General features: G+C 46.8%; 1 protein-coding gene across 2 annotated transcripts in view; it reads right to left on the bottom strand.

The window, feature by feature from the left end:
- KANK4 (KN motif and ankyrin repeat domains 4) overlaps positions 1-23613 on the bottom strand; it is a 40927-nt gene that overhangs the window by 16686 nt on the left and 628 nt on the right. The window contains exons 2-7 of one of the 2 annotated variants that reach the window (XM_040232706.1): positions 18039-18126; positions 8786-10726; positions 7432-7543; positions 4347-4565; positions 2600-2687; positions 293-512 (exon numbers count right to left, since the gene is read on the bottom strand). In XM_040232706.1, coding sequence (XP_040088640.1) covers positions 293-512; positions 2600-2687; positions 4347-4565; positions 7432-7543; positions 8786-10726; positions 18039-18054 — 2596 coding nt within the window. In that variant the 5' untranslated portion in view covers positions 18055-18126. Of the gene's footprint in view, positions 1-292; positions 513-2599; positions 2688-4346; positions 4566-7431; positions 7544-8785; positions 10727-18038; positions 18127-23613 lie in introns of those variants that run through there. The other variant, XM_040232707.1, reaches the window with a different exon arrangement.

Here is a 23613-nt window from a genome sequence, read left to right as displayed (position 1 = left end):
TTGGACAAACTGAATATAAAGTCTGATTCTACCACTTACCAGCACTGTGATCTGAGCAAGTTTTATAACTTCCTGAGCCTCAGTTTCCTCAACTGTAACACAAGAATAACGATACCTACATCACGAATATTGTGAAGAATACATGATATAATAAAGGCAAAATGGTCTGGCCCAGCTCCTAGAGTACAGGAGGAATTCAGAACAGTGAAAAAGCTCCTTGCTGCAAAGAAGTGGTAACAAGACCTGCCCTTCACAGAGGGACCCAGTCAGCACAGGTGCAAGGATTTCTGACCTGTCTCCAGCAGCAGCTTCACAATGGAGAAGTTAGAGTGGGACACACTGTAGTGAAGAGCTGTGTTCCCATTGCCATCAGCCAGATTGACAAGCAGCTTTAGCAAGTGTGGGGAGTGAGGCTGGACCCCGTGGAGGTAGGCGGCCACTACAGCAGGGCTGGATGACTTCCGGCTGGAGACGCGGAACCACTCTTGACTGATGGTGTTCAAGCTCTGCTTCTGAAATACCAACACATTGCAATTCCAGAAGGTTACCTACCCAGGTGCTCCAGCTGGGGTGTCAGTTTCCACTGGGAACGGTCAGCTTAGGTTCCTTCCACATATATCCCTTCAATTCCCTCCAACTCTCACTGTGATTTACTCCTGGAGGGCTCAGAGCTAGCAGGGTGTGGGGGTACCTGCACTCTTTGAACCTGTGGGACTGGCTCCCCCATCATGTGAGTTAGACAGGAGGACTGGGAGAGCAGCAAACAGCCAGTAACACGACACTTTACTTGGGGACAACTTGAGTCCACTGTACATTTAGATCACATTCCCCATAAGCACAGGATAACCACGAACCCCTCTTTCACACATTTACACCAGCGTGTGTTGAGTAGCCCAGACTCCACTGGGGTACCTGCATGTTTTTAACAGGCATAGCTGGTGAGTCACAACATTAATGGGAAAAATGCACACAGAAAGCTAAGACAAACAACATGCCCAACATATGCATGAAGTAAAATCCAAACAGATGTGCTTGAAATATTTTTGGCTTTGAAGCTTTGCTAGGACCTTCAGAGAAAATGGTTAAACAGCCCATGGCGGGATCCCACTATCTACAGTACTCCAAGTAAGGAGAGTCCCAGAGCAAACGACACCAACTCTGCACGTGACATGACCTAAGTGTTTTAAATGGAATATGGTTAGATTCTTTTCCTAAAGGGAAGGAGTAACAGTGGGCCCGTGATTGTAAGAGATGAGTTCATGTTCATTCCAGAAAGGGCACTGGATTGGGAGTCACTAAACTTGTAGGGCCAGGCTTAAGTCCTGGCTCAGCTGCATGACCTTGGAAGTCCTAATACATTTTGAATCCTTCTCATACTATCTATAAAATGAGGGTGAGAAAAGGGCTTGGTTTCCAACCTCTCAGGCTCTGCCAAATGAGGTCCCTGTCATCCTGCTCTGTCTCTAAGGTGGGAAGGGGTGTTCTGTGCTTTGATCCTAATGTGTGTGTGATGTCAGGTTGGCATGTCCTCTAATTGCTTTTCTATGCAGAAACAGTAGACTCTTTTGTGACTGAAACATTTTTCATGTATCAGAATATCTCCTTTACCTATGGAATCCTCAGGAGAATCTGGAGAAAGACCCTAATATTAAGGAACATGGTAGAAGATTTTAATTGAAGATCTAGGAAATAACTTAGCTCTGTAATTCATTGAAGAATAATAAGTAGCAGGAGTTTTAATCAATATCCACATCACATATTGGTTCTTTAACAATCTGGGAACAAGTTATTTGCCAAATCAGCGAAGATAAAATACTTATGAAAATGGGCTAATCGATCGTTTTTACTCCTAAGGCTTTTCTGCAAAGGAGAACAAAATGGGCTTTAAAAATGCTTACACACTGTTACATACTGGGTCTTATCTGTGGTTCTCAAGACATGGGAAAATGCGTCTGTATCAGTACCTCTAAATTCAAGCAGAAATTAATCCTTAAATGTTTAAATCTCTGTGGGCCATGATAGTGTTAAGGAGCAAACAGATGTATTTGCTTGCTTTTGGTCTCTTGACCCACAGGTGCACTTCAAGAAAAACAGTCAAGACTACAGAACAAAATGCCAGGGCCTGAGGAAGTGGAGACATGCAGTTCACTACCTTCATTTTATTAATGAGGAAACCAGGGCCCTGAGCATTGAACTGACTCATTCAGTATCTCACAGATGGCAGTCCAGGGAACAGAACTGTGGTTTCCATTCCACCCGCTCTTTTCCTCTCTACCCACAGTTCTATCAAACTGTGAGGTAATTTTGAGCCTAAGCCACAAATGATTCCATGACATATTCAGGGCGGGATGTCTAATAACATTCGGTAAATGCCTCTGAGCCCAGCCCTGGTTCCTGTGCACATGCACGGGCTCCACTTTCTCAACACAATCCATCACCTTGGGCAGCAGAGTTTGGGCAAATGAGACAGCACACAGCAAAGAGGGAATCCCAAGCACACCCACAAAGCTGCCTCAGTTGCAAGACCCAAGTCGTCCGGGTGGAACTAACAGCTTAAACAGAACGGAAATCTTTACATGACGATGACAAATCAGAGTACCAAGAGCTGGTCAGTGGTCGTCCCAGTTTCTGGCAGATGTTGGCTCAATGCCCGGCATGCATTAAGGAATTCTTCTGAGGGTTTATATCTAAAGAAAAAAATTAATTCATATATATATATATCAGTCTCCATCTTGATAAAAAAAAAAAAGTCCCCTACCTTGACTTTCACTCTCATTTTTCACTTCTCAGCAACTCAGACATCCAAACTAGGCAACTTCTCAGGGTCAGGGGCATTCCTCAGAAACACTGAGTGAATACAGCTTCCTGTCAAACAGGGCTGACTTCTGAACTCTTCTGAAGAATGAGCCAAGCATATTTCCCTTTGGATCCTGCTGTTTTCAGGGGATGAGGTCAGATCACCAAAGCATTTTAGGGGGCCATGAGCCCCACCATCATTCCTGACATGCTGGGAAAGGGAAGGTTATCTTCCTCACTTTGGAGCAAACATTTTCTTCCTGAGTGACTTAAAAAATCAAAAGGACCCACTCCACAGCAGCAAATTTCTTCAGGTTATTCTTCCATGAAGGATATAGTAAGCACTAATAGAGTCAATCAAATGAAAATTGATAGCACCAGGGCACTCTCAATGATATGCATATTGCTGCACTGGTAAAAGGGCAGGCTTAGCACTGAGAGGCCTAGGTTGGGAGTCAATGGCACTGGTCACCATGAAGCTCCTTTCATCAAGTCCTTACAGCGCTGCTGTGATGGAGCAGCCGCGTGGCCCTGCTGGACAGTCAGCTGCCATTCACTCCTGTCTCTTCTTCAGCAACCAGGCTGGGGATGGTGATAATGATAATCAATGGTACTTACTACTCTCATTTCTCCCATTTACAGGGAGTCTACTATGTAGCAGGCCCTGCACCAGGCATTTTACATACTTTTTCTCATTCAGTCCTCAGACCAAATCTATCAGGTTGCTACTATCCACATTTTACAGATGAGGAAACTGAGGCGACCACAGCTTAAGTACCTTGTCTAAAATAATACTGTGGCAGATGTAGGATTTGAAGCAAGCATGTCCAGCTCCAAAGACAGTACTCTCATCATCATGCCAAATGACCTCCCATCACTTTAAAAGACTGGGAGGATCACAAAAGACCTAAATCGAGGGACTTCCCTGGTGATGCAGTGGTTGAGAATCTGCCTTCCAATGCAAAGGACTCGGGTTTGATCCCTGGTTAGGGAACTAAGACCCCATAAGCCACGGATGAACTTATCCCATGCCATGTAACTACTGAGCCTGTGCACTCTAGAGCCTGTGCTCCACAACAGAAGAAGCCACAGCATGAGAAAACCCACATGCGACAATAAAGACCCAGAGCAGCCCAAAGGAAAAAACCAAAGTTGGAATACTCACTCTGCTAGTTGTGCCACCTAACTTCTCTAAGTCTCTCTTTCTACATCTATAAAGTGGCTCTTCTAATAATTACTAGCTTACAGCTTGTTAAAAGGATTACATCAAGAAAATGCACGTCAAGTCCTTTACATTTCCAGTGCTAGGACCATGTTAGCTTCATATGCAGAGCTCTGTCTATGACAGTATAATCCATGAAGGCAGGAGCTAGATCTGTTTCATTCAACCAATGCATAGTACCTGGCACAGACTAGAAACTCAAATAAATACTGTTGAATAGATGGATAAAGGAGTTAACAAATAAACAAATGACTGGATACAAAGGTGAACAAATACACTTGCTCTTTCTCAAAAGATGACGTGCCCCATCAGTCCCCATCTCACTTACCTCTCAGTCTTGGGATGGGGGAGCTCTTCGCCAGGCCCAGTTTCCTGGTCTGTGTCGTGGGTGCCCTCAGGGGTGCCCTGGCCCACCCTACAGCTGAGGTGGGCATCCTTGCCCCGCCTGGGTTCTGGGCCATCACATTTCTTCTCAGCCTCGCTGTCAGACAAGTCTTCTGGGGAGCTGTCCTCACCACTGGTCTCCTCACTCGAGGTGGTCTCATAGCTGCGGAAGGAGACAGGGTCGCTCATTCTGTGCTTCCTGCCCAGTGCTCATGTCAACACAGGTGAGAACTCAGTGGATTTTAGATAACACTGGCCTGCTCACTAACCTTGTCCTTCATTGTCTACACCTGCAGGCCTGGGCAAGAGGACTCCCAGGAAATTTACTGTCAGAGGAGCATGCTTCTAAGAGCTCTAACACTAGAGGCCATTTGGGGAGTAAAGGAAATTAACTAAGCTCTTTGCAACACACATCGAAATAGCCATGGCCTAACTGGCCGTGCGTTCAGTTGCATTCAGATGATTCGGAAAGGCAATCCAAGGTTCTCATGAAAGCATTTGAATCTGGAATCCTAATGTCCTGTACAGAGAGGGAACCAGATCTAGGCAAACATCCCCGACCCCTACACTGAATTCTCTGAATTGCCTGACAAATCCTCACATCTATGGGTGATAGTGAAGCCTCCCTTTAGACCCCTGTTCTAGCCCACTTACCCCTGGCAAGGGAGAAACCGTCTGCATCTACTCCTGGGACACAGCTTAGAATCCTGAACCTAGCACTTTCTCAGTTGCTATTTCATCCACAGCTTGGAAGAGCAAAAGTGTGGGTGTAGGTCACTTGACTCGTGGCCTTCCCTCCCTAGCAATGATCCTTATGTTCAGTTATATGCAACTCTACTGAGGTGGTAGACCAGACACCAAGGAGGGAAGTTCTGGAAGATTTATTGATCTCTCTGCTGATGGTCAACGAGAGACCTCTGATGGAGGATGCTCCAGATAAGATGAAAACTTCAGATTCTTGGCCCACTGGACACTTCCACAGAGACGAGGCGAGACCAGTGCCATGATTTCTACTGAACCCCCTCACGCTCTTTCTCTGAATAGAGGTCTCTATGCAAGGCCCCTGAAAATGACTGAATTTGCAAACCCAACCTGCTCGCTGGTATGCTTGCATTCTCTCTTGTTCAAACCCCAGATATTTCTTCCTCTACTGTGCTTGGAACAACCTTTTGTTTTTGTGATTAAGAAAGTGGAGGGGACATATTAAATTTACCAAACAGTTCTTTATCTTAGAATTGTTTCCATGAAAACTCCAAAATCCCTGTCCTAACTGAGCTGAAACTCTAAGTAGGGGGTGGGAGAAAATAAACACATGAACAATGGATTCAGATAATTGCAAGAGCAATGAATAAACTAGTACTGGGCCCTGGGATACTGTGATGGGAGGAGGGGCCACTTTATTTAGAGCAGAATTTTTTAACATTGGTTGCATGCTAGAACTATCTGAGGGTACTTAAAATTTCCAATAGCTGTACTGCACCTGAGACTAATTAAACCAGAGTCTTCCATCTGGGAGGGGCTCAGGCACTGATATTTTTCAAGGCTGCCCCAGGGTTTCCTAGGTTCAATCAAGGTTGAGAACCATCACATCAGAGTGACATGTACTGACAGTTATCTGCAAGAGGAGCACTTAGAAAAAAATATTCAATATCCTGGGATAAACCATAATGGAAAAGAGTATTTTAAAAAGAATGCATTAAAAATAAATATATGTGTAAAAAAAAAGAAAGGAACACTTTAAATGGTGTGTGTGCTCAGTTGCTTAGTCATGTCCACCTCTTTGCAACCCCATGGACCGTAGCCCACCAGGTATCTCTGTCCATGGGGTTTTTCAGGCAAGAATACTGGAGTGGGTTGCCGCTTCCTCCTCTTTAAGTGGAGGGAAAGGCAAATAAATGCAAAGTCCCCAAGCTCAGCCTGACCCAGCATGTTTGGTGAAGAAAGGGCAGAGCCTGTGGAGGGGGGCGAGGAATGCTATAGTCACAAGACAGACTTCCAGGTTTTGGTACAAAGCTGGCACTTTTGCAAGTATTCAAGCAGGGGGAGAGGCAGGACCTGCTTTAGGCTTTGAGATTAGGCTGATTCTCCTTTCTGGACACAAGCTGGTAAAAGAAAAAAGTGGTTTCTCCTGGGCCACAATATCTGACAGCTGCAGGAGTGGCAACAGCAACCCACCTATGACCCCACTTCATCTTTTCTGATGTTTCCCTCACAGAACATTGAACAGTAGTGACGACACCCTTGTCTGAATCTGGTGTCTTCCTTCTGGTCTAACCCAAATTGGCCAGGGTTCCAATCTCTTCTGGGCACTTCCCAGGCACATCCCTGTGAGCTTTCCTACCATCCTCTGCTTCTTTCTCAACTAGGGTTCAGCTTAGCCTGTCCAAGTTTTCTCTTTACTTTTGTTTCAACTCCACCCAGGTCCAAACTGTGAGTTAAGGGCAAGGACCATGATTTATTTTAACTTTTTTATCCCTACCACCAAACACATCATTGGTATTTAATAAATGTTCGCTAAATGACTGACTGAGAAAGTATTCTAAATCCAGCGGTTTACTGTCTACCCTATATAAGGTCTGGTTCAAGTTCTGAATCAACAGACATTAGTTGTTTTCCTTCATCCTAAAAAACGTCAGTTTGACTTGCCATAAGTTAGTTGAAGGAAGGAAAAAATTAAAAGGATGAAATTTTAAATTCTACAAATTAAGGGTTTGTTGACTCAGTGTTGTGGTTCAGATTAAACGTCTTCCTTCAAGGGCTCATGTGTCCCCCAACTCCGAGAAGGTACTGAATCCTGGCCCCGGGGACACCAAAGCCAAGACATAAAGAGCATAGGATCCGACAGAACTACCACGTCTGGCAGGCAGCCAAACATATGCAAACCCGACAGGGAGTTTTAAAGAGCCATTGAGATTAATTCCCTTGAAGAAGAATGAAAACCAGATGCTTCCCCCTAGGAAAAGAGTGTTCAGGACAACAGTGGGAGAGGTGGTGTGCAAGGCAGTCTGGGCTTCACGAGCGATGCTTACCCACCGTTAACCCCAACAAACTGAAGGTTCTTTTTGGTCCCATTACCTCCTGCACGGAAGCCATAGTCTTTCTTTTTCATTATGGATTTAAGGCTGGTCGACGGGGAGATCTCTAGGCAGACACAACATCACAGGTTAGCATGATCTTGGGAATACCCCCGAATGCAAAAGAACTGTGACCCTTGCTTTGAGGGGACACAGGCTGGAGGTGCGTGAAGGGGTAGAACAGGAACTAGACAATATAAATCAAATATTCTGAGCATCTTTGAGGGGCGCCGGCCTTCTGGTCAATGCTAGTCAAATTGTTCCTGTTTACAAACCCTCTACATGAAGATGACAGAGAAGAGTTATTGGAGAGTTACTGAACCATGTGGCGAGGGTGCCACTGTTGTCCCTGTCTCAGTCTGGGGAAATCTGAGGCTCAGATGTGCTGAGTGAACGACAGAGCAGCAGCAGAACTTGGGCCTCCCGACCCCTGATCCAGCAACCCACTTTTGCACCTCAGAGGCCCTTCCTGGCTCACAAGTCGGTTAGTATTTGTGATGTGGGGCAGGCATGGAAAACACATGAGCACGAGCACACATCGTATTTTGCTGTTCTCAAAGGTACAGGGGGCAATTCACAAGGGCTAAGACTAGAGCTAGCACCAAAATAATGAGAAAGCCAATTTGTGCTCTGCGGCAGGAAGCAGACTAACACGTTGCTGCCCGTTAAGCAAAGCAAAATATGGTTCCACTTAACAGGAAAGAGTGTGTGATCTGTTACAGGAAGAAGTGCTGCTCAGCCAAAGGGTCGACTTGCACATGTGAGTATGGAAGTCTCTCTTTCTCTCACACACACACACTGAAATTCAGTAAAATATTTCAGATCGCAATAGAATGTTCTTCCAAAACAAGGCTACAGAAAACCTCTAATGTGTAAGAACTAGGGAGGACCGCAGGAATGCAAGAGCCCAAGACACAGTTAAGAAAGGGAGAGGTTTAAAGCACTTACAGCCAGTGCCAGGGCTGCCTGCACACAATGCAAATGAGGCACCCCTCTGGGCAGACACAGTGCTGCGGGCTTGGCAAGTGTGGGCTGAGTTTCAGCTCCCATTTACCCTCTGGCATCTTTGTGCCCTGTGCTATCTGAACAGCTGTATGTGGTGGCCCTGCAGTCAGTCCCAACGTTAGAGAAAGGACAAGAGGAGGGGTACCAAGCCTCCACTGTTACAGAGAGCAGTTTTTATTCCATTGGGCTCCCGGATGTGTTTAAATCTTTTTAAAAAACATATGCATGCAATTAAAACCCTTTTCCCCCTTTGATTCCTCAAGTAAAGGAGAAATGGTTCCCAGTCTCAGGCACCAGTATTTACCCATCGGTGGGGAGGAGGAGGGGCCTGGGGGCTCCTTCTGGGGTGGAGCCTGGGCCGAGTAGGCAGACAGAAGCAGGTTGAGGGAGCTCTGTAGCTGGCTCTGGATGCTGCTGAGTTTGGAGGCAGGCTGCTTGATGGCGCGGGCCAGCTCAGGGTACCCGTGTTCCAGGCAGCTCCACTGCTCCTGCAGGAGCTCTTGGATCTTCTTAACGTATTGCCCAATAGTGGCGTCGGTGGGGGAGCCTGGTGGCCTTCCAGGGCGCTCCTTCCCTGACAGCTCTGGACCAGCCTCCTCCCTCCCTGCTGGGGGAGCCTTTCTCTCAGCACTCCCTGGAGATCCTCCTACTCCCCTGTCCAGACCCTTAATTCCCACCGAAGAACCTCCTGCCTGCTCAGAACCTCCCTCTTCGATCCTGAGCTCAGTAGAGAGGCAGCTGTGTGAAGAAGGCATGAGGACCGTCTCAGAGCCCTGCGGCAGTGATGGCTGGGGTGGTGACACAAGTCCTGCTGGGCTCCCATCCCCTCGTTTGTGACTTTCTCGCCCCCACAGGAGGCCACTCCCCTCTCCCCTGGCTCCCCAGCTTTCAGATCCCAGGCTGCCCAGAAGGCTGACCCCAATGCTCTTGTCACACGACTGCCTGGTCAAGAGCCCCTGCAGGGGGTCAGTGCTGAGCACGGCATCAGTCTGGCCCTGAGCATCTTTGGTGTTGCCTCCTCTAAGCTTTTCTACCAGTTGAGCTACAGTGCACTCTAGCTCTTGAATCCTCTGCCCCCTCGCCTTGATTTCCTCTTCCTGCCGCTGGAGGGCAGCTCTGACCTGGGCCAGTTCCTCAGTTCTTCCAGACAGTTCGCCTTCAAGGTCCGAGATTTGCTGCTTCAGGCTGGAGATGCTGCCAGGATCCAGGGAGGCAAGGCCCAGGCTTTCCTCCGTGACGCGGATCCCGATGCTTCTCACGTCCACCTCTACAGGTGGTGGCGGTGGGATTTCGCTGATGTTGAGCTCGATTTCTTCCAGGGGGAGCTCATTCTCAGGGATGGGTGACGGCAGAGGCGGGGGGCTTGGTGTTGGAGAGCTGGGGCTTGTGACCACCACCTGGGCTCCTCTGATTTCCTGTTGGCCTTCTGCCTCCTCTAGAGCCACAAGTGCATTCTGGGACGAGAAGGGTGGACTCGGGAAAGGGAGGTGATTTGGAGCCTCTTCTTCGCTTTCTGGGGGCTCAGGCCCCTCCTGGATCAGCTCCGCAATCCCTGGCACGAGGTCTCCTGACTCTCTGACTTCCGGTTGGGTTGCTGCTTGCGGAGTGGAGTTGGAAAAACCTGCAAATCCTTCCGCGGGCCCAAAGGCACCGTCACAGACAACGCCTTCGCCCTGAAGTGGGGGGAGGACGGGCGGGGTGGGGGGTCCTGAGTTTAGGCTTGGGTCCTCCGAGGCCCTGGTTTGCAGCAGCGTGGCCGGCATGCTGGATGCTCTCAGAAGCTGGGGCCGTCCACTCCCAGAGGTGAGCTCAGCCTCCCCGGGAGCAGCAGCAGCCTCCAGCTGTCTGGCCGTCTCCATCAGCAGGGCCTTCCGGTGGTAGCTCACCTCGCTGCCGCTGGCGGTTTGTGGGGCTTGGGGGTGATCCCCGAGGGGCAGTGGCTGGGCTCGGGCGTCTGTCCCCAGCACTTTCCTAGACACCATCGGGGACCAGTTCGGGTGGGAAAGAACAGCATGGGGGCGAGCCCCGCTGTCGGGAAGGCTGAAGTTTCGGGGCAAAGTGCTGAACTTGGCCTGCTTGGCCCTTCTGTGGATAGGAATCCTTTTGATGGTGTTTCCCTTCTCGATGTCATCCACATACTTGAGGAAGTCCAGGTCCAAATGGAAGCCATATGGGGTCTCCACCGAGTAGGGGTGGCTCTTTGGAGGGTCTTTCTCCTCATCCCCCTGAGAGGACTGGTCTTTGGCTGGGAGACAGAAGACGTAAGAAAAGCACAAAGTTAATAAATGCAGGACGGTGAGACCTAATATGTGTGATTTTGACTTAATGCTCTTGTATGAGTGTTCTCCTAAATGTTCCAACCTCTGAATTATGCTGAGATGTTCACGGACTTTTGGCTGTGCTGAGAAACCCTGTTATTAAATCAGTGTGGACTTAGTCAGTGTCTTCAAGGAAATAGGTGAAAGGAATAGTTTCCAATCTGCACTATGTCATCTCAGCTATGACTGTGGAGTGGGGCTGCAAATCAGAAAAATAAAATAGTTTAATACTGTTTTTCTGTGGTTTGAGTCATGTAATTGCTGAATTGAAGTAGCCAGGAATTTGCCAAATAAGGGTACTAATTGGTAATTGTGAATATGGATGTTTTCCCAGGATGAGATACACAATTTTCTCAACATTAGAAAGAGAACCTTGCATTATTCCAATAGGTACTAGTAAATCTTGCTAAAGCCAGAGACATCAAAGAGTCATGCCTCCTACATTATTTAAGCTTCCTCTGATGGCTGAGCCTCTAGGTATGTGAAGCTCAGAAGGAAAGGGAACATATAGTTACACTCAGCCTATACTCTCTTCCGGAGAAGGCAATGGCACCCCACTCCAGTAGACCATGAGGTCGCTAAGAGTCGGACACGACTGAGCGACTTCACTTTCACTTTTCACTTTCATGCATTGGAGAAGGAAATGGCAACCCACTCCAGTGTTCTTGCCTGCAGAATCCCAGGGACGGGGGAGCCTGGTGGGCTGCCGTCTATGGGGTTGCACAGAGTCAGACACGACTGAAGCGACTTAGCAACAGCAGCAGCATACTCTCTTCACTAGAAAACTGCATGGTGCTTAACAAACAAGTTTTACTTTCAAAAGCTTATGCCAGGTAAGGATATATCATGTTTTTCACAAACTGGAAAAAAAAAAAGTGGTGGAGGAATATGGGATAATTAATGTAAAAACAGACATTGACAAACAGACACCTCCTCCAAGAGGTGTGGGACTCGTGATTTTTCAGGGCAGCCCAAAGTATCAGGGAATAGCACAATGAAAAAGGTCTCTATCATACCAAAGCACCACTGATCTTGACTCCAACAGAAGATGCTGAGAACAAGTCAGTTCTTTGATTATCTGAGTCCATAGGGATTTGTCTCTAAGTAGCCTCTTCCTCGGGTTAAACAGTCTTTGTTCTTTTGATGTTCCTCATGTGACACCCCTTATTATCTCTGTGACATTCTGCTAAACATCGTCTGGAAATGCTGAGCTCACGAGAGAACATTATTGAAGACCACAGAGGCCAAGAATATGGACCCTGGAGCCTGGTCTATATCTCAGCTTTGTGACCTTGGGGAAATTACGTAGCCTCCCTACATCTAATCATCCGTAAGATGGCAATAATAATTGGGAAGATGAGACGGTGTGGACTGATTCATTAATACATATAACATGCTTAGAACCATGCCTATCACATGATAAACATTTAATACACACTCAATATTGTAGTTACTATCTTTGTGGAAGCCCAAATCATAGAGAACTGAAGCCCTCTAATGAAAGCTGATTTGCTGGGTACACAGGAGGGGATCCTCAAATTCTTTTCTATCTAACTGGTTGCTTGATTCTAAGAGTGATAGGCCCTGGAGGCAAAAATGACAGAATAGCAGTAATTCAGTTCACTTACCTCAACCATTAATTTATTGAGCATCTGTGTTGGTTGCTAAGATAGATCCTAAGGACACTAGAGATAAATCAGGTATAGCACTGCTCTCAAAAAAAGTATGGTCAAGGAGAAACACCAACAAGTATGATGCAATGTGGCAAGGATGGCAACAGATATATGCTCAAGGGTCAGTCTTCCTTCCTGACTTATTTTCCTAGTTTCTCCAGAATAACTTTCTTGGACTTAGAGGCTAATTCTGCCTTGGTTGGAGAGAGATGACTTCACAAGAGTGAAGCCATATATCTGGGTATTAAATGAATAAAGAGCAATTTGCCAGGAGAATAAGAGGGTGAAGGACATTGTGGCTGTATATTTCCAAGATGGCCATTATCAATTCCTACCTTCTCTAGACAGGCAAGGGAATCCCGTAAGAATACGTGGCATCTATTTCTTTACCCTTTTGAATCTCAGCTGGCCTGTGAGTGCTTTGACCAAAAGAAAATGGCAAAAATGACTGAGAAAATCCCAAGGCTAGCTCATAAGATGGAGAAGGCAATGGCACCCTACTCCAGTACTTTTGCCTGGAAAATCCCATGGATGGAGGAGCCTGGTAGGCTGCAATCCATGGGGTCGCTAGACAGAGAGACTTCACTTTCACTTTTCACTTTCATGCATTGGAGAAGGAAATGGCAACCCACTCCAGTGTTCTTGCCTGCAGAATCCCAGGGATGGGGGAGCCTGGTGGGCTGCAGTCTATGGGGTCGCACAGAGTCAGACACGACTGAAGTGACTTAGCAGCAGCAGCAGCAGCAGCAGCAACTCATAAAAAGCCTCTTAAGTATCATGTGGGTCTCTTAGAATGCACACTCAGTGGGAAGGCAGATGCCACATAAAGGGATCCAGCATCCCTGAGACTGCCATGCTGTGAGGAAGCCCAAGTAGCCCCATGGAGAGTTCATGTGGAGAGAGGGAGCGAGATGCCTAGCCAGCCTGAACTGTTCCAGACATCCTGGCTCAGGTGCCAGGTATAAGTGAAAGAACTTTCAGATGACTCCAGCCTCAGCCCTCATCTGATTTCATTGACAGGAGGGACTCCAAGTGAGAACCATTCAGTTGAGCTTGTGTTAATAATGCATGATTATTTTACTCCACTGAACTTTGGGGTGGTTAGTTATGCAGCAATAGATAGCCAGGACAGATCAGATATATGTCAGAAAAGGAGCAAATGCACTGAGGTGTGAAAAGTGAAAGAAAGTGAAGTTGCTCAGTCGTGTCCAATTCTTTGCAACCCCATGGACTATAGCCTACCAGGCTCCTCCGTCCATGGGATTTTCCAGGCAAGAATACTGGAGTAAGTTGCCATTTCCTTCTCCAGGGGATCTTCCCAACCCAGGGATCAAACCCAGGCCTCCTGAATTGCAGGCATATGCTTTACCTTCTGAGCCACAAAGGAAGCCCCTTGTGTGAAAATCCACAGTAATTCAGGGTTCTGTAATTGCAATCATATGGCTGGAACTTAAAATGTGGAAGAGAAGGGTTAAGAGTAGGAAAAGACAAAATTGGAAGGTCAGCAAGACCCAGATCAGGGAGCCACTTGTATGCTTGCCACCAAGCTTTGACTTTACTCTCTAGGCAGTTGCTGCTGCTGCTGCTGCTAAGTCACTTCAGTCGTGTCCGACTCTGTGTGATGCCATAGACGGCAGCCCATCAGGCTCCCCCATCCCTGGGATTCTCCAGGCAAGAACACTGGAGTGGGTTGCCATTTCCTTCTCCAATGCATGAAAGTGAAAAGTAAAAGTGAAGTTGCTCAGTCATGTCCGACTCTTCGCAACCCCATGGACTGCAGCCTACCAGGCTCCTCCATCCATGGGATTTTCCAGGCAAGAGTACTGGAGTGAGGTGCCATCGCCTTCAGTGGGAGCCATCAAAGAGTTTTACACAAGGGAGTGACTTGATCAAATGTGACGTCACAATGATCATTCTCACAGAGGATCAGAAGGTGGACAAACCAGAAACCCAAGGATCAGTTGGGAGACTGCTGACATGATCCAGGTGAAACAAGCTAAGAGAATGGAGAGAAGGGGCAGGTTCAAGAAGAGGTGCATGTGATGGTATTAGCTGGGGCACATAGGACGACTTTTTCCTTAAAGGTGATGACATATTAGGGCTGAGCTCTTCCCACTTGCCTGTGTGATCTATCCTTCTGGCCAGTGTCACATGCTTGGGGCACAGGAACTGTGTTTATGGAAGTACAATTATCTCCAAAGAACTACAGAAGTCAAGTAGACACATGAAGTCTGAACCCTTGAACACTGACACAGTTGGCCCTACCAGCCTCAATGCTAAGTAAGATCTCAGGGCCTGTGGGCAATTAAGTCACAACAGGGAACAGAATAAGGCACTGGTGCTGATCTACAGGGTTGGGTCCAAGTTGGGTTCCAGAGCTTCTGTGCAAATACCTGGACTCCAGGCAGGAAAGAAGTAAACACTCCTCCAGCATCCAAAAAATTCCAACTAAGTTCCCATTCACCCACATAATTTTTTTTTAAACCAACCTGCTTTTCTTCAAAGAGGCACACTGGTAGTCTCAATAAATGACAGCAATTGCTCTCTGTTAGTTTCCCAGCTGCACTCGGTTATACTCTTAAGCCTACTGGTCAACTTAGCAGCCCCCTGGACTTCAGGAACAAGCCAAATCAGAGAGGAGGTATTTGTCTAAAGTTAAATAGGGAGCAGATTTATGACCCAGAAGGCAGAGAACACTACAAAAGAGAGACTGCATTATTCATCTGCTTATTGCCTCAGTTCAGTAGAAATGCAGTGATTTGCCCATCAGCCGCTGGGAGCAGGGCCAGAGCACAAATACAAAAAAGGCATCAAATGAGAGACAGCAGATTCAAAGGGGAAGTATTCCACAAGCGGGATTAAGGTGAACCAAAGAAGTCTGTAAGACTGAGTAGTTACCCCGATGGCTTTAATAGGTTCTTCCCAAGGTAGGGGTATATTTCTCTCTCAGTCTCTTTCACACACACACACACACACACACACACACACACACACATACACACAAGCACATTGTATTGCTGTGCCTGCCACCTACCACTCTGGGCTCCTTCTCTTTCTCCCAGTGCAAGGGGAATGTTGGACCTTGAATGAAGGATCTTGATCTTATATACTGGGAGATCTGTGTTCACAGTAAATTCTGCCCCTTTGAATTCTACCTGGTGATAGGTATGCAGGAGCTCAGAATTCCAGGCATTGGGCCAGGGCACGAATTAATTAGGAGGGCTGTCTTCTCAAAATGAACTTCAGATCAGACACACCAACACATAGCCAAACTGGCTGGAGTTGAATCCTGCCTCTGTCATCTCCTACCTCTGTGATTCTGGGCAGATTACTTAAATTCCCTATGCTTTAATCTCTCCATTTGTAACACAGCAACAACGACACCTAACTCAAAGAGTTGTTGTGATTGTAGGCACTGATGAGCAGAGAACATGACATAGTACTCAACAAAGGGGCCAAAAAACAAGGATGAGCTGGTTCCAAATGGGGCAGCGGGCTTTCACTGAGACTGAGCACTCTCTTGGAGTATTTAACTCTGTGGTAGGATGACAGCCTCAAGAGGGAGTGAGAGTCCAAGAAAACAACTCTGAAGAAACTGGGGAAATGAGTCAGGGGAGAAGGAAAAAGTAGGATATATGAGGCTCTAGTGTTCTTGCCTGGAGAATTCCATGGACAGAGGAGCATAGCGGGCTACAGGCCATGGGGTCGCAAAAGTGTCGGACACCACTGAGCAACTAAATGGCAACAAATATGAGGCTCAGAGCCACCTAGGATTCCCTACAGAGTCTTGGTCTGAAAGCACCCAGATCACCCGACCTTGAAAAGGAACCTGCAGATGCAGTCATGAGCCTAAGAGTTACACACTGACACGAGAAAGGAGATTAGAAGTAGACAAGGAAAGGAGAAAGGTGCCACAGTCATTGCCCTGAGGGACAAAGTGAAGTGCAGGGCAGGTAAGTGAATCCACTAGAGGCATTTTAAATGATAGGGAAAAGTCCAAAAGCCTATACTCAGTTTCTGAAAGAAACAGGAAAAACAGAAAGGAGAGAGAAGATGGCCAAAACTACAACCGGAAAGAAGAGGAATTAAACAAGCCTCCTCAAAAGGCCAAGACAGCGGAAACTCTTTTCCCTCTTCTGCCTTTATTTTGTGAGATGTGTGGGCCTGAAGGGAGGGGTGCCTTTCTTAGCTGGTTGTGGGTGATCACGTGGCAAGCAGCTGTGCCGAGGATGCTGAGCAGGGACAAATGAGGCAAGCAGAAATGACAGGCCCCCGGGGTATTAAGGGAATTAGCTGGTGTTCTGTGGGACCACTTCCAGAGATGCACTGAAAAGGCAGGTCTCTGGGGAGAGAGGCAGACTGTTGAAATAGATGGTAACTGCATTTGGAAAGGAGGATAGAGCGAGGCTGGAGCTGCTGTCCAGAATTTAAGCCCTGCACCAGTGAAGGGCCATCTAGCCTCTCCTGTTTCCTGTCATTCAGTCATTTGGAAAAAAACATTTCATTAGAAGTCAGGGGATCAGGGTCTAGTCCATGACATTTGGCAAATTTCCTAGAGAGGGGAAAGGAGGAACATTCCTTGAGACATTTGTTGGGCTAGATAGTGATTACTCAACAACCTTACATGGATTATCTCATTCAGTCCTTTACCATCCGTGTGAAGTAGGTATTAGTATCTGCTTATAGATGAGGTGTAGCAGACTATTGATAAAAAACAGCCACAATTATGACCCACCCTTGTGCACTTCCCTCCCACACTGATCCTAGCTTGGCTTTGGGACTTGCTTTGGCCAGTGGGTCAACAGCAAATGTGACATATGCAGAGACTTGAAAGTTGCTTGCACACAGGAGTTTGTCTATTCTTACTGCGCTTGGAAATCCTTCTGTCAACAGGTGAACACACCTCAGCCAGCCTGCTGGACAACAAAAGAGACACGGCCAAATCATCACCAATGCCCCAGGTGATGTGGAGTCAACCACCAGACATGTGAGTGTGGCCATTCTAAACCGTCAGGTCAAGTCGCCCAGAAGACCATAGACACACAAATAAGTCCAACAGTGATCAGTCACATTGGCCCAGCTCAGAACAAAGGCTCGGCCAACCCCCAGAATCTTTTGAGAAATAATAAATACCTTTAAGTCGATAATTTTTTTTGGAGTGGTTTGTTATGCATCAAAGCTAACTGATACATGAAGGAAGTGAGGCCCAGAGAAGTGAAATGCCTTGGAGGATCACTCAGGTAGGAATGTTGGCTCTTTTACCATATCATGCCTTGTCTCTAAAATGAGGTTAATGAAGGAGGTCATCTTGCTCCCTTCTTGGTGGCAAGAAAGGATGAGAAACACTCCAAAAATTACACAAGTCCAATATAAACATAAGGCTTCATTTTCATTCCCTACCACCTTCTCTTGTTCATGCCTGAAATACATGGTTTGGGTTTCCCAGCACTGCCTATATGGGGAAGGTCTCCCACATTTCCCCTAAGCTATCCAGGATTTATGGTAATAATCTTTCTCCAACCCAAGTACTCACTGTAGGCCAGGGAATACAAAGGAGCCTGCCTACCATCTGTCTTCTCCATCTTAGGGATTGTTGACCGCCAGTCTCTCAGGCACTCTTCATCCGGTAAGTTTGTAAAATTCGCTGGAGAGTTCTGAAAAGTAGAAGGAAGGAAAAGTGGAGATTCTCATTACAGTTAGAGTAAGTATAGAGGACCCCTCCTTACCTTTCTCCCAGGGTGCCCGTGAGCTCATAGCCCTCCAAGGAGAGGATTAAAAGCCTTCACTCAATACCTAGAGTCCAATCTTGGGTGTGTCTTCATGGGATGTTAGCAGCGGTTGACACCAAAGGAAGTCTCTGGTCCGACTCCCTCGCCAGGCAGATGAGGAAACTGAGGCTTAGAAGTTAATTGTTCTGTGCAACACCCCTCAGCATATTAGTGAAGAAACTGGGCCCATGGCTCCAACAAGCAGCTATCCATAATATCAGGAGCTGAAATCTACTCATTTCCATCACAGAGAACGAATTTTAAACCATTTTGTGCAAAAGCTGGAACCAGAGAACTTTCAAATGATCTGTGACATCCCAATCAGACTCAAGCCTAGATGAACTAACTGGAAGGACCGACAAGGAGCTGATAGTTCAGGGTGATTTCTAACCACGGGCAGAACAAGGAGGCGTTCATTCGACCTAGGTGGCCAGAAGACATCGGTGGCTATGCAAGCAGAATACTCTCCTGACTCTGAATTAGAGTCCCTTGAGGTTTGATCATAAATTCTCCCCAAAGTTTCAATCATTTTCCAGAACTATTTCTTCAAATGGTATACAACCTGGCTCCTGCCCCCAGTACAATAAATCACCCAGGAAATTGGCTTTTTATGATTGTAACTCCACACACATCAGAATAATAAATAATCTGTGACACCTCAGCAGTGGAAGCAGGGTTGTTTTAGGAATTCTGATGTGCTTGATCACAACCTCTGGATCAGAAAAACGTACCAGGGATGAGGGAAAGGCTGGGGGGAATTGGAAGTGAGAGAAGGATGACAGGAAGCCCCCAGCAACCCGCGATAAAAATGGGGAACAAACAAGCAAACTGGAGAAGAGGGCTGGGAAATATGAGGCCTGCCAAATTAAAGGAAGTCTGAAGTCTGCCTGACGGAAAGTTTGGTGTACACTCTTTCTGTAAGCGAGGCTACTATCTCCAGAGCTGTCACCCGCTCCTGTCTTGGTTCTCCCATAACCACAGTCCACTCAGCAGCCAGAGGGCCTCTGCCACTGGAGAGTGATGGAGCCTGGAAGGGCAGGCAGGGTTTCTATAGGCAGAGACACTCCTTACAGAAGGATCACAGAAACTAAGTCACTTCCCTTGTGGCAACAAGTACTTGAATTGGGGGGAAGCATGGAGCTGGAATAGAGAAATTAGGGAGAAGAAAGACAAATGTGGGTGATCCTGGAGACTAAGAGTGGCCACTAAGGAGGCAGACAATGGGAAGTCATGGAAGGTCCTAAGCAGGGGTGAGGCAGGGTCACCCTTGCTAGAAAGAGGACGTTCCTGAAACAGCCTATGTGTCCACTAACAGATGAAGGAGTAAAGAAGATGTGGGGTGTGTATGTGTATGTGTGTGTGTGTGTGTGTGTGTGTATACAGGTATATACACACAGAGTAGAATATTATTTAGCCATAAATAGAAGGAAGTCTTGCCATGTGTGATAACACAAACGTACTGTATTTGTCTTTGACTTAGTCCACTGACCATAATGCCCTCAGCTACATCTGAGGACAAATACTGTATGGTATCACTTATACATGAAACTCCATTTAATAAATAAAAAAAAAAAAAAAAGAATTCATAGACACAGAGAATAGATTGGTGGTTGTCAGAGGCAGGGGTTGGATGAGTGAGGGGTAGGCAAAATGGGTGAAGGGGTTCCAAAGATACAAACTTCCAGTTCTAAGATAAATAAGACCTGGCGATGTAATGTATAGCATAGTGCCTATAGTCAACAACACTGTATTATATTTTTTGAAAGTCGCTAAGAGAGTAGATCTTAAAAGTTCTTATCAAAAAAAAATTAAAATAACTAGGTGACATAATGATGTTAACTAAACTTACTGTGGTGGTCATTTCACGACATATACAATAACCAAATCTTTATGCTGGACTCCTTGTTAGATGTCAGTTATACAACTACACAGTGTTAGATGTCAATTATTATTTAATTGAAAAAAGAAAGAGAAGGTTCCTGGACAGAGGACACTGCTGCCCATCTCAGTGCCCCAGCTCTGCAGTCCACAGCTGATGACGGGGACCCCCAGATGCAGTGGGGGGGGTGGGGCAGCAGAGGCCCAGCAGCTGCAAGGTGAAAAGTGTGAAGGAGAAGGGTGATGAAAAAACCCTATACATGGCCCCTTCATCATCACGGCCTCTTCTCTCCCTCTGTATCCCTCTTCCTCCCACCTCATAACGTTACTGAATAACAGGCAGAGCTGGGAGCACTTGGCATACTCGAATTACCTCATGCAAACCTCACCATAACCCCAAGAGGGTTATTATTGTCCCCATTTTCCAGACAAGAAGACTGAGGCTATCTACCGCCATACCACCCTGAATGCGCCCGACCTCGTCTGATCTCAGAAGCTAAGCAGGGTCGGTCCTGGTTAGTACTTGGATGGGAGACTGAGGCTGAGAGAGTTTAAAGGCCTGCTCCATGTTACATAACAAGCCAGTGTTGGTGTAGGATTTGCTCTTAAGTCAAGTCGACTCCAAGCCTATGCTGGGAACGAAAGTGATTTGTAAATATCTGTCCACTAATGTAAGCAAGCCTGATGACCGATCCCTAGCTCTCTTTTGTGAGGGAAAACGTTTCTGACTCTGCTTCTTTGCTTCTTCCTCCGGTGCAGATGACGCATTTTCTGGGCATGCACAAGGAGGACGGCGCCCTTTGTAAGTCCTTCTGGCCAAGTCCTATCTGCTTCTCTGAGGCTGGACACCAAGTAACAAAGCTCCTCCGAAGCAAGAGTGTGCAGGTGAACCTCCGGCTGCAGAAACTCACTGTCACCTCAAGGAGTTCAGTCACACCCACTGCCCTTGGTTAAAGTTACAATTCAGTCCTTCATATACCAGGTCATAGAGCTTCAAATAACCTGCAGCACACTTGGGGTCAAATTTCATTAAAAAAGAACTCTATAGAGACCTCTAATTGTTCTCTTAGACTTGAATTTTGCTAAAATTAATCATTCCAAGGCAAGAGAAATTAAATGGAGCTGAGACCCCAACTCTCTGAAGAACAGGGCCAAGCAAGCTTTCATTCTAAAGCTCTAAAGAAAAGGGGGCACTGCCATGTCCGCACCATGCCACTTCCAGGCCCACCCACCCCAGCCTTCTCCACTTTGGCCCAGGGTCCTCGCTGTGAACATCTCAGAATTTAGCTAAGGGAGTTTTCTTCCAGTGAGTGGATGTTTGATGTGGTTAGGGGAGTGGAATCAAATGCTCTATCAACACACACTACTTTGTTTGCAATACAACAGAATATGAAAAATAGCTTTGTTGGACAGAATTCCCCTTTAAAAGGGAATTTTGCAACCTCCTGGAGCATTTAATATTTTGACATAGAAGCAATTCATTACATGTTCTGTTAAACTGTCTGCCCAGTGTTCGAACCTTGTAACACCTAGTTATGTAACTTTTCATTTGTTTATGGCCTATCCCAGGATCAAGTATGCCCAGTTAGCTCCCAACCTCTCTCATGAGCTCATCGTATTCTAGATGTTTTGAGTATATACAACTGTATCTTTTTCTAGTTTTTCTCCCCTATTAAGCATGTGACGGTCAGAACTCCTACACAATTCATTTCTGTAGACACTCCACCCAACCCCATCCAGTTCAGTTCAGTTCAGTCGCTCAGTCGTGTCCGACTCTCCGCTACCCCATGAATCACAGCACGCCAGGCCTTCCTGTCCATCACCAACTCCCGGAGTTCACTCAAACTCACGTCCATCGAGTCCGTGATGCCATCCAGCCGTCTCATCCTCAGTCGTCCCCTTCTCCTCCTGCCCCCAATCCCTCCCAGCATCAGAGTCTTTTCCAATGAGTCAACCCTTCGCATGAGGTGGCCAAAGTACTGGGGTTTCAGCTTTAGCATCATTCCTTCCAAAGAAATCCGAGGGTTGATCTCCTTCAGAATGGACTGGTTGGCTCTCCTTGCAGTCCAAGGGAGTCTCACATGTGGCAGATCATCTCCAAGTTACAGATAAGGAACAAAGACACAAAAAAGCTATGCGGCCAATCCAAATGTATCCAAGTAATTAGGGGCGGGACTCCATTAGTCCACCCTGCCTCTCAAAGCCAATGTACAGTGAAGAAAGGAGGACTGAGGCTTTCAGTTCAAAATCACCAAAGAGGCCATCACTGGCAGACAGCAGTGATGGCCCATGTGCAACTACCAGGCCACGTCAGAAACGGTTCCAGCACAGCCCATGCCCAGGAGCATGGATTTCCTTGGGTCAGCCCAACTCCAGCAGTATATCCCCACACCCTCTCCCTCCACATTGATTCTTTTTAATGATACCATTTTTAACCTCAAATCCAAATACAAAGAAACCTTCCTCTATTTAGCCCTGAAACTGAAACCTAGCTCTGTACTTGTGTCCCTTTCAAACGTCTCTTTATTCTGCAATAATAAAAATGCCATATTTCATCCCAGAACAGGCTGCATGCCAAAATAAATAGCACCTTGGATTTCCTTAAAAAGAAAACTTGGCTCAAAGCACAGCCTTATTGCCATGAGAATTCTTGGAGAATTCAACCTAACAAAGTCAAATATTTAGCAAGGTAGTGCACCAACAGCGATCTGTCAATCCCTGCACAACCTCTTGCAGAGACAAAAACGCTCTTTCCAAAAGAGGAAAAAATATTACTTATACCTGGTACCGATCTCCCCAAATGATGAGAGCTTCCCGCTTCCCCGATACAGGGCCCCACCCCTTCAAATGGAAATGTCTCCTGCGCTAAGAATCCGGAGGCATCTGACAGAACTGCTTAAGAGGGCTGAAGCACAGGCACCCGGGGAGTGAGACACACTCCTGGAAAAGCTTCCACCAACTGAGTTCTCCAGCGGACTCACTTCCCACTGACCCAGGAAACAAAGAGATAATTCATGCTCAATAAATAACACATTAACACAATCTCATTAACTCCATTCCCACATTCTTCTGCATGTGTCTGTCATTTTTGCCTGCATTGCAGTAGCTGAATCTGGAGCTTCATGAAGAAGAGAAAACTGTCAGGAGGGAAGCAGGGACCACAGTACCTTCCCTTGGCATCCTTCCCCCGCCCCAGCCTGGAGCCAGGGAAGTCACTTCCTCCCGGGGGCTCTGCTGCTGGACCGGAGCTGATCGCTCCTGAGTTCAGCACGGCAACACTGGCTCCCTAGCTGTTAAAGATTTGGTCAGGTGATCTGTGACCTTGCTGGTAAAGCAAACACTGACTTCATTTTGGCTCTCAGGAAGAGGGGACTGGGGTCAGAAAGGAATTTGATGCTCAATAAGCTGATACGAGATCTTGCAGAAAGAGGAAAAAAGCACAGATCATTCGATTAGAAAGTTTGTTCTCAGAGCTGCTAGCAGTTTAGAGGGATG

Source organism: Oryx dammah, unplaced genomic scaffold (genome assembly GCF_014754425.2).
Source record: "Oryx dammah isolate SB20612 unplaced genomic scaffold, SCBI_Odam_1.1 HiC_scaffold_28, whole genome shotgun sequence".
NCBI lineage: Eukaryota > Metazoa > Chordata > Mammalia > Artiodactyla > Bovidae > Oryx > Oryx dammah.
The sequence above is the reverse complement of the archived record's forward strand: the minus strand, read 5'-3'. Positions and strand labels throughout refer to the sequence as shown.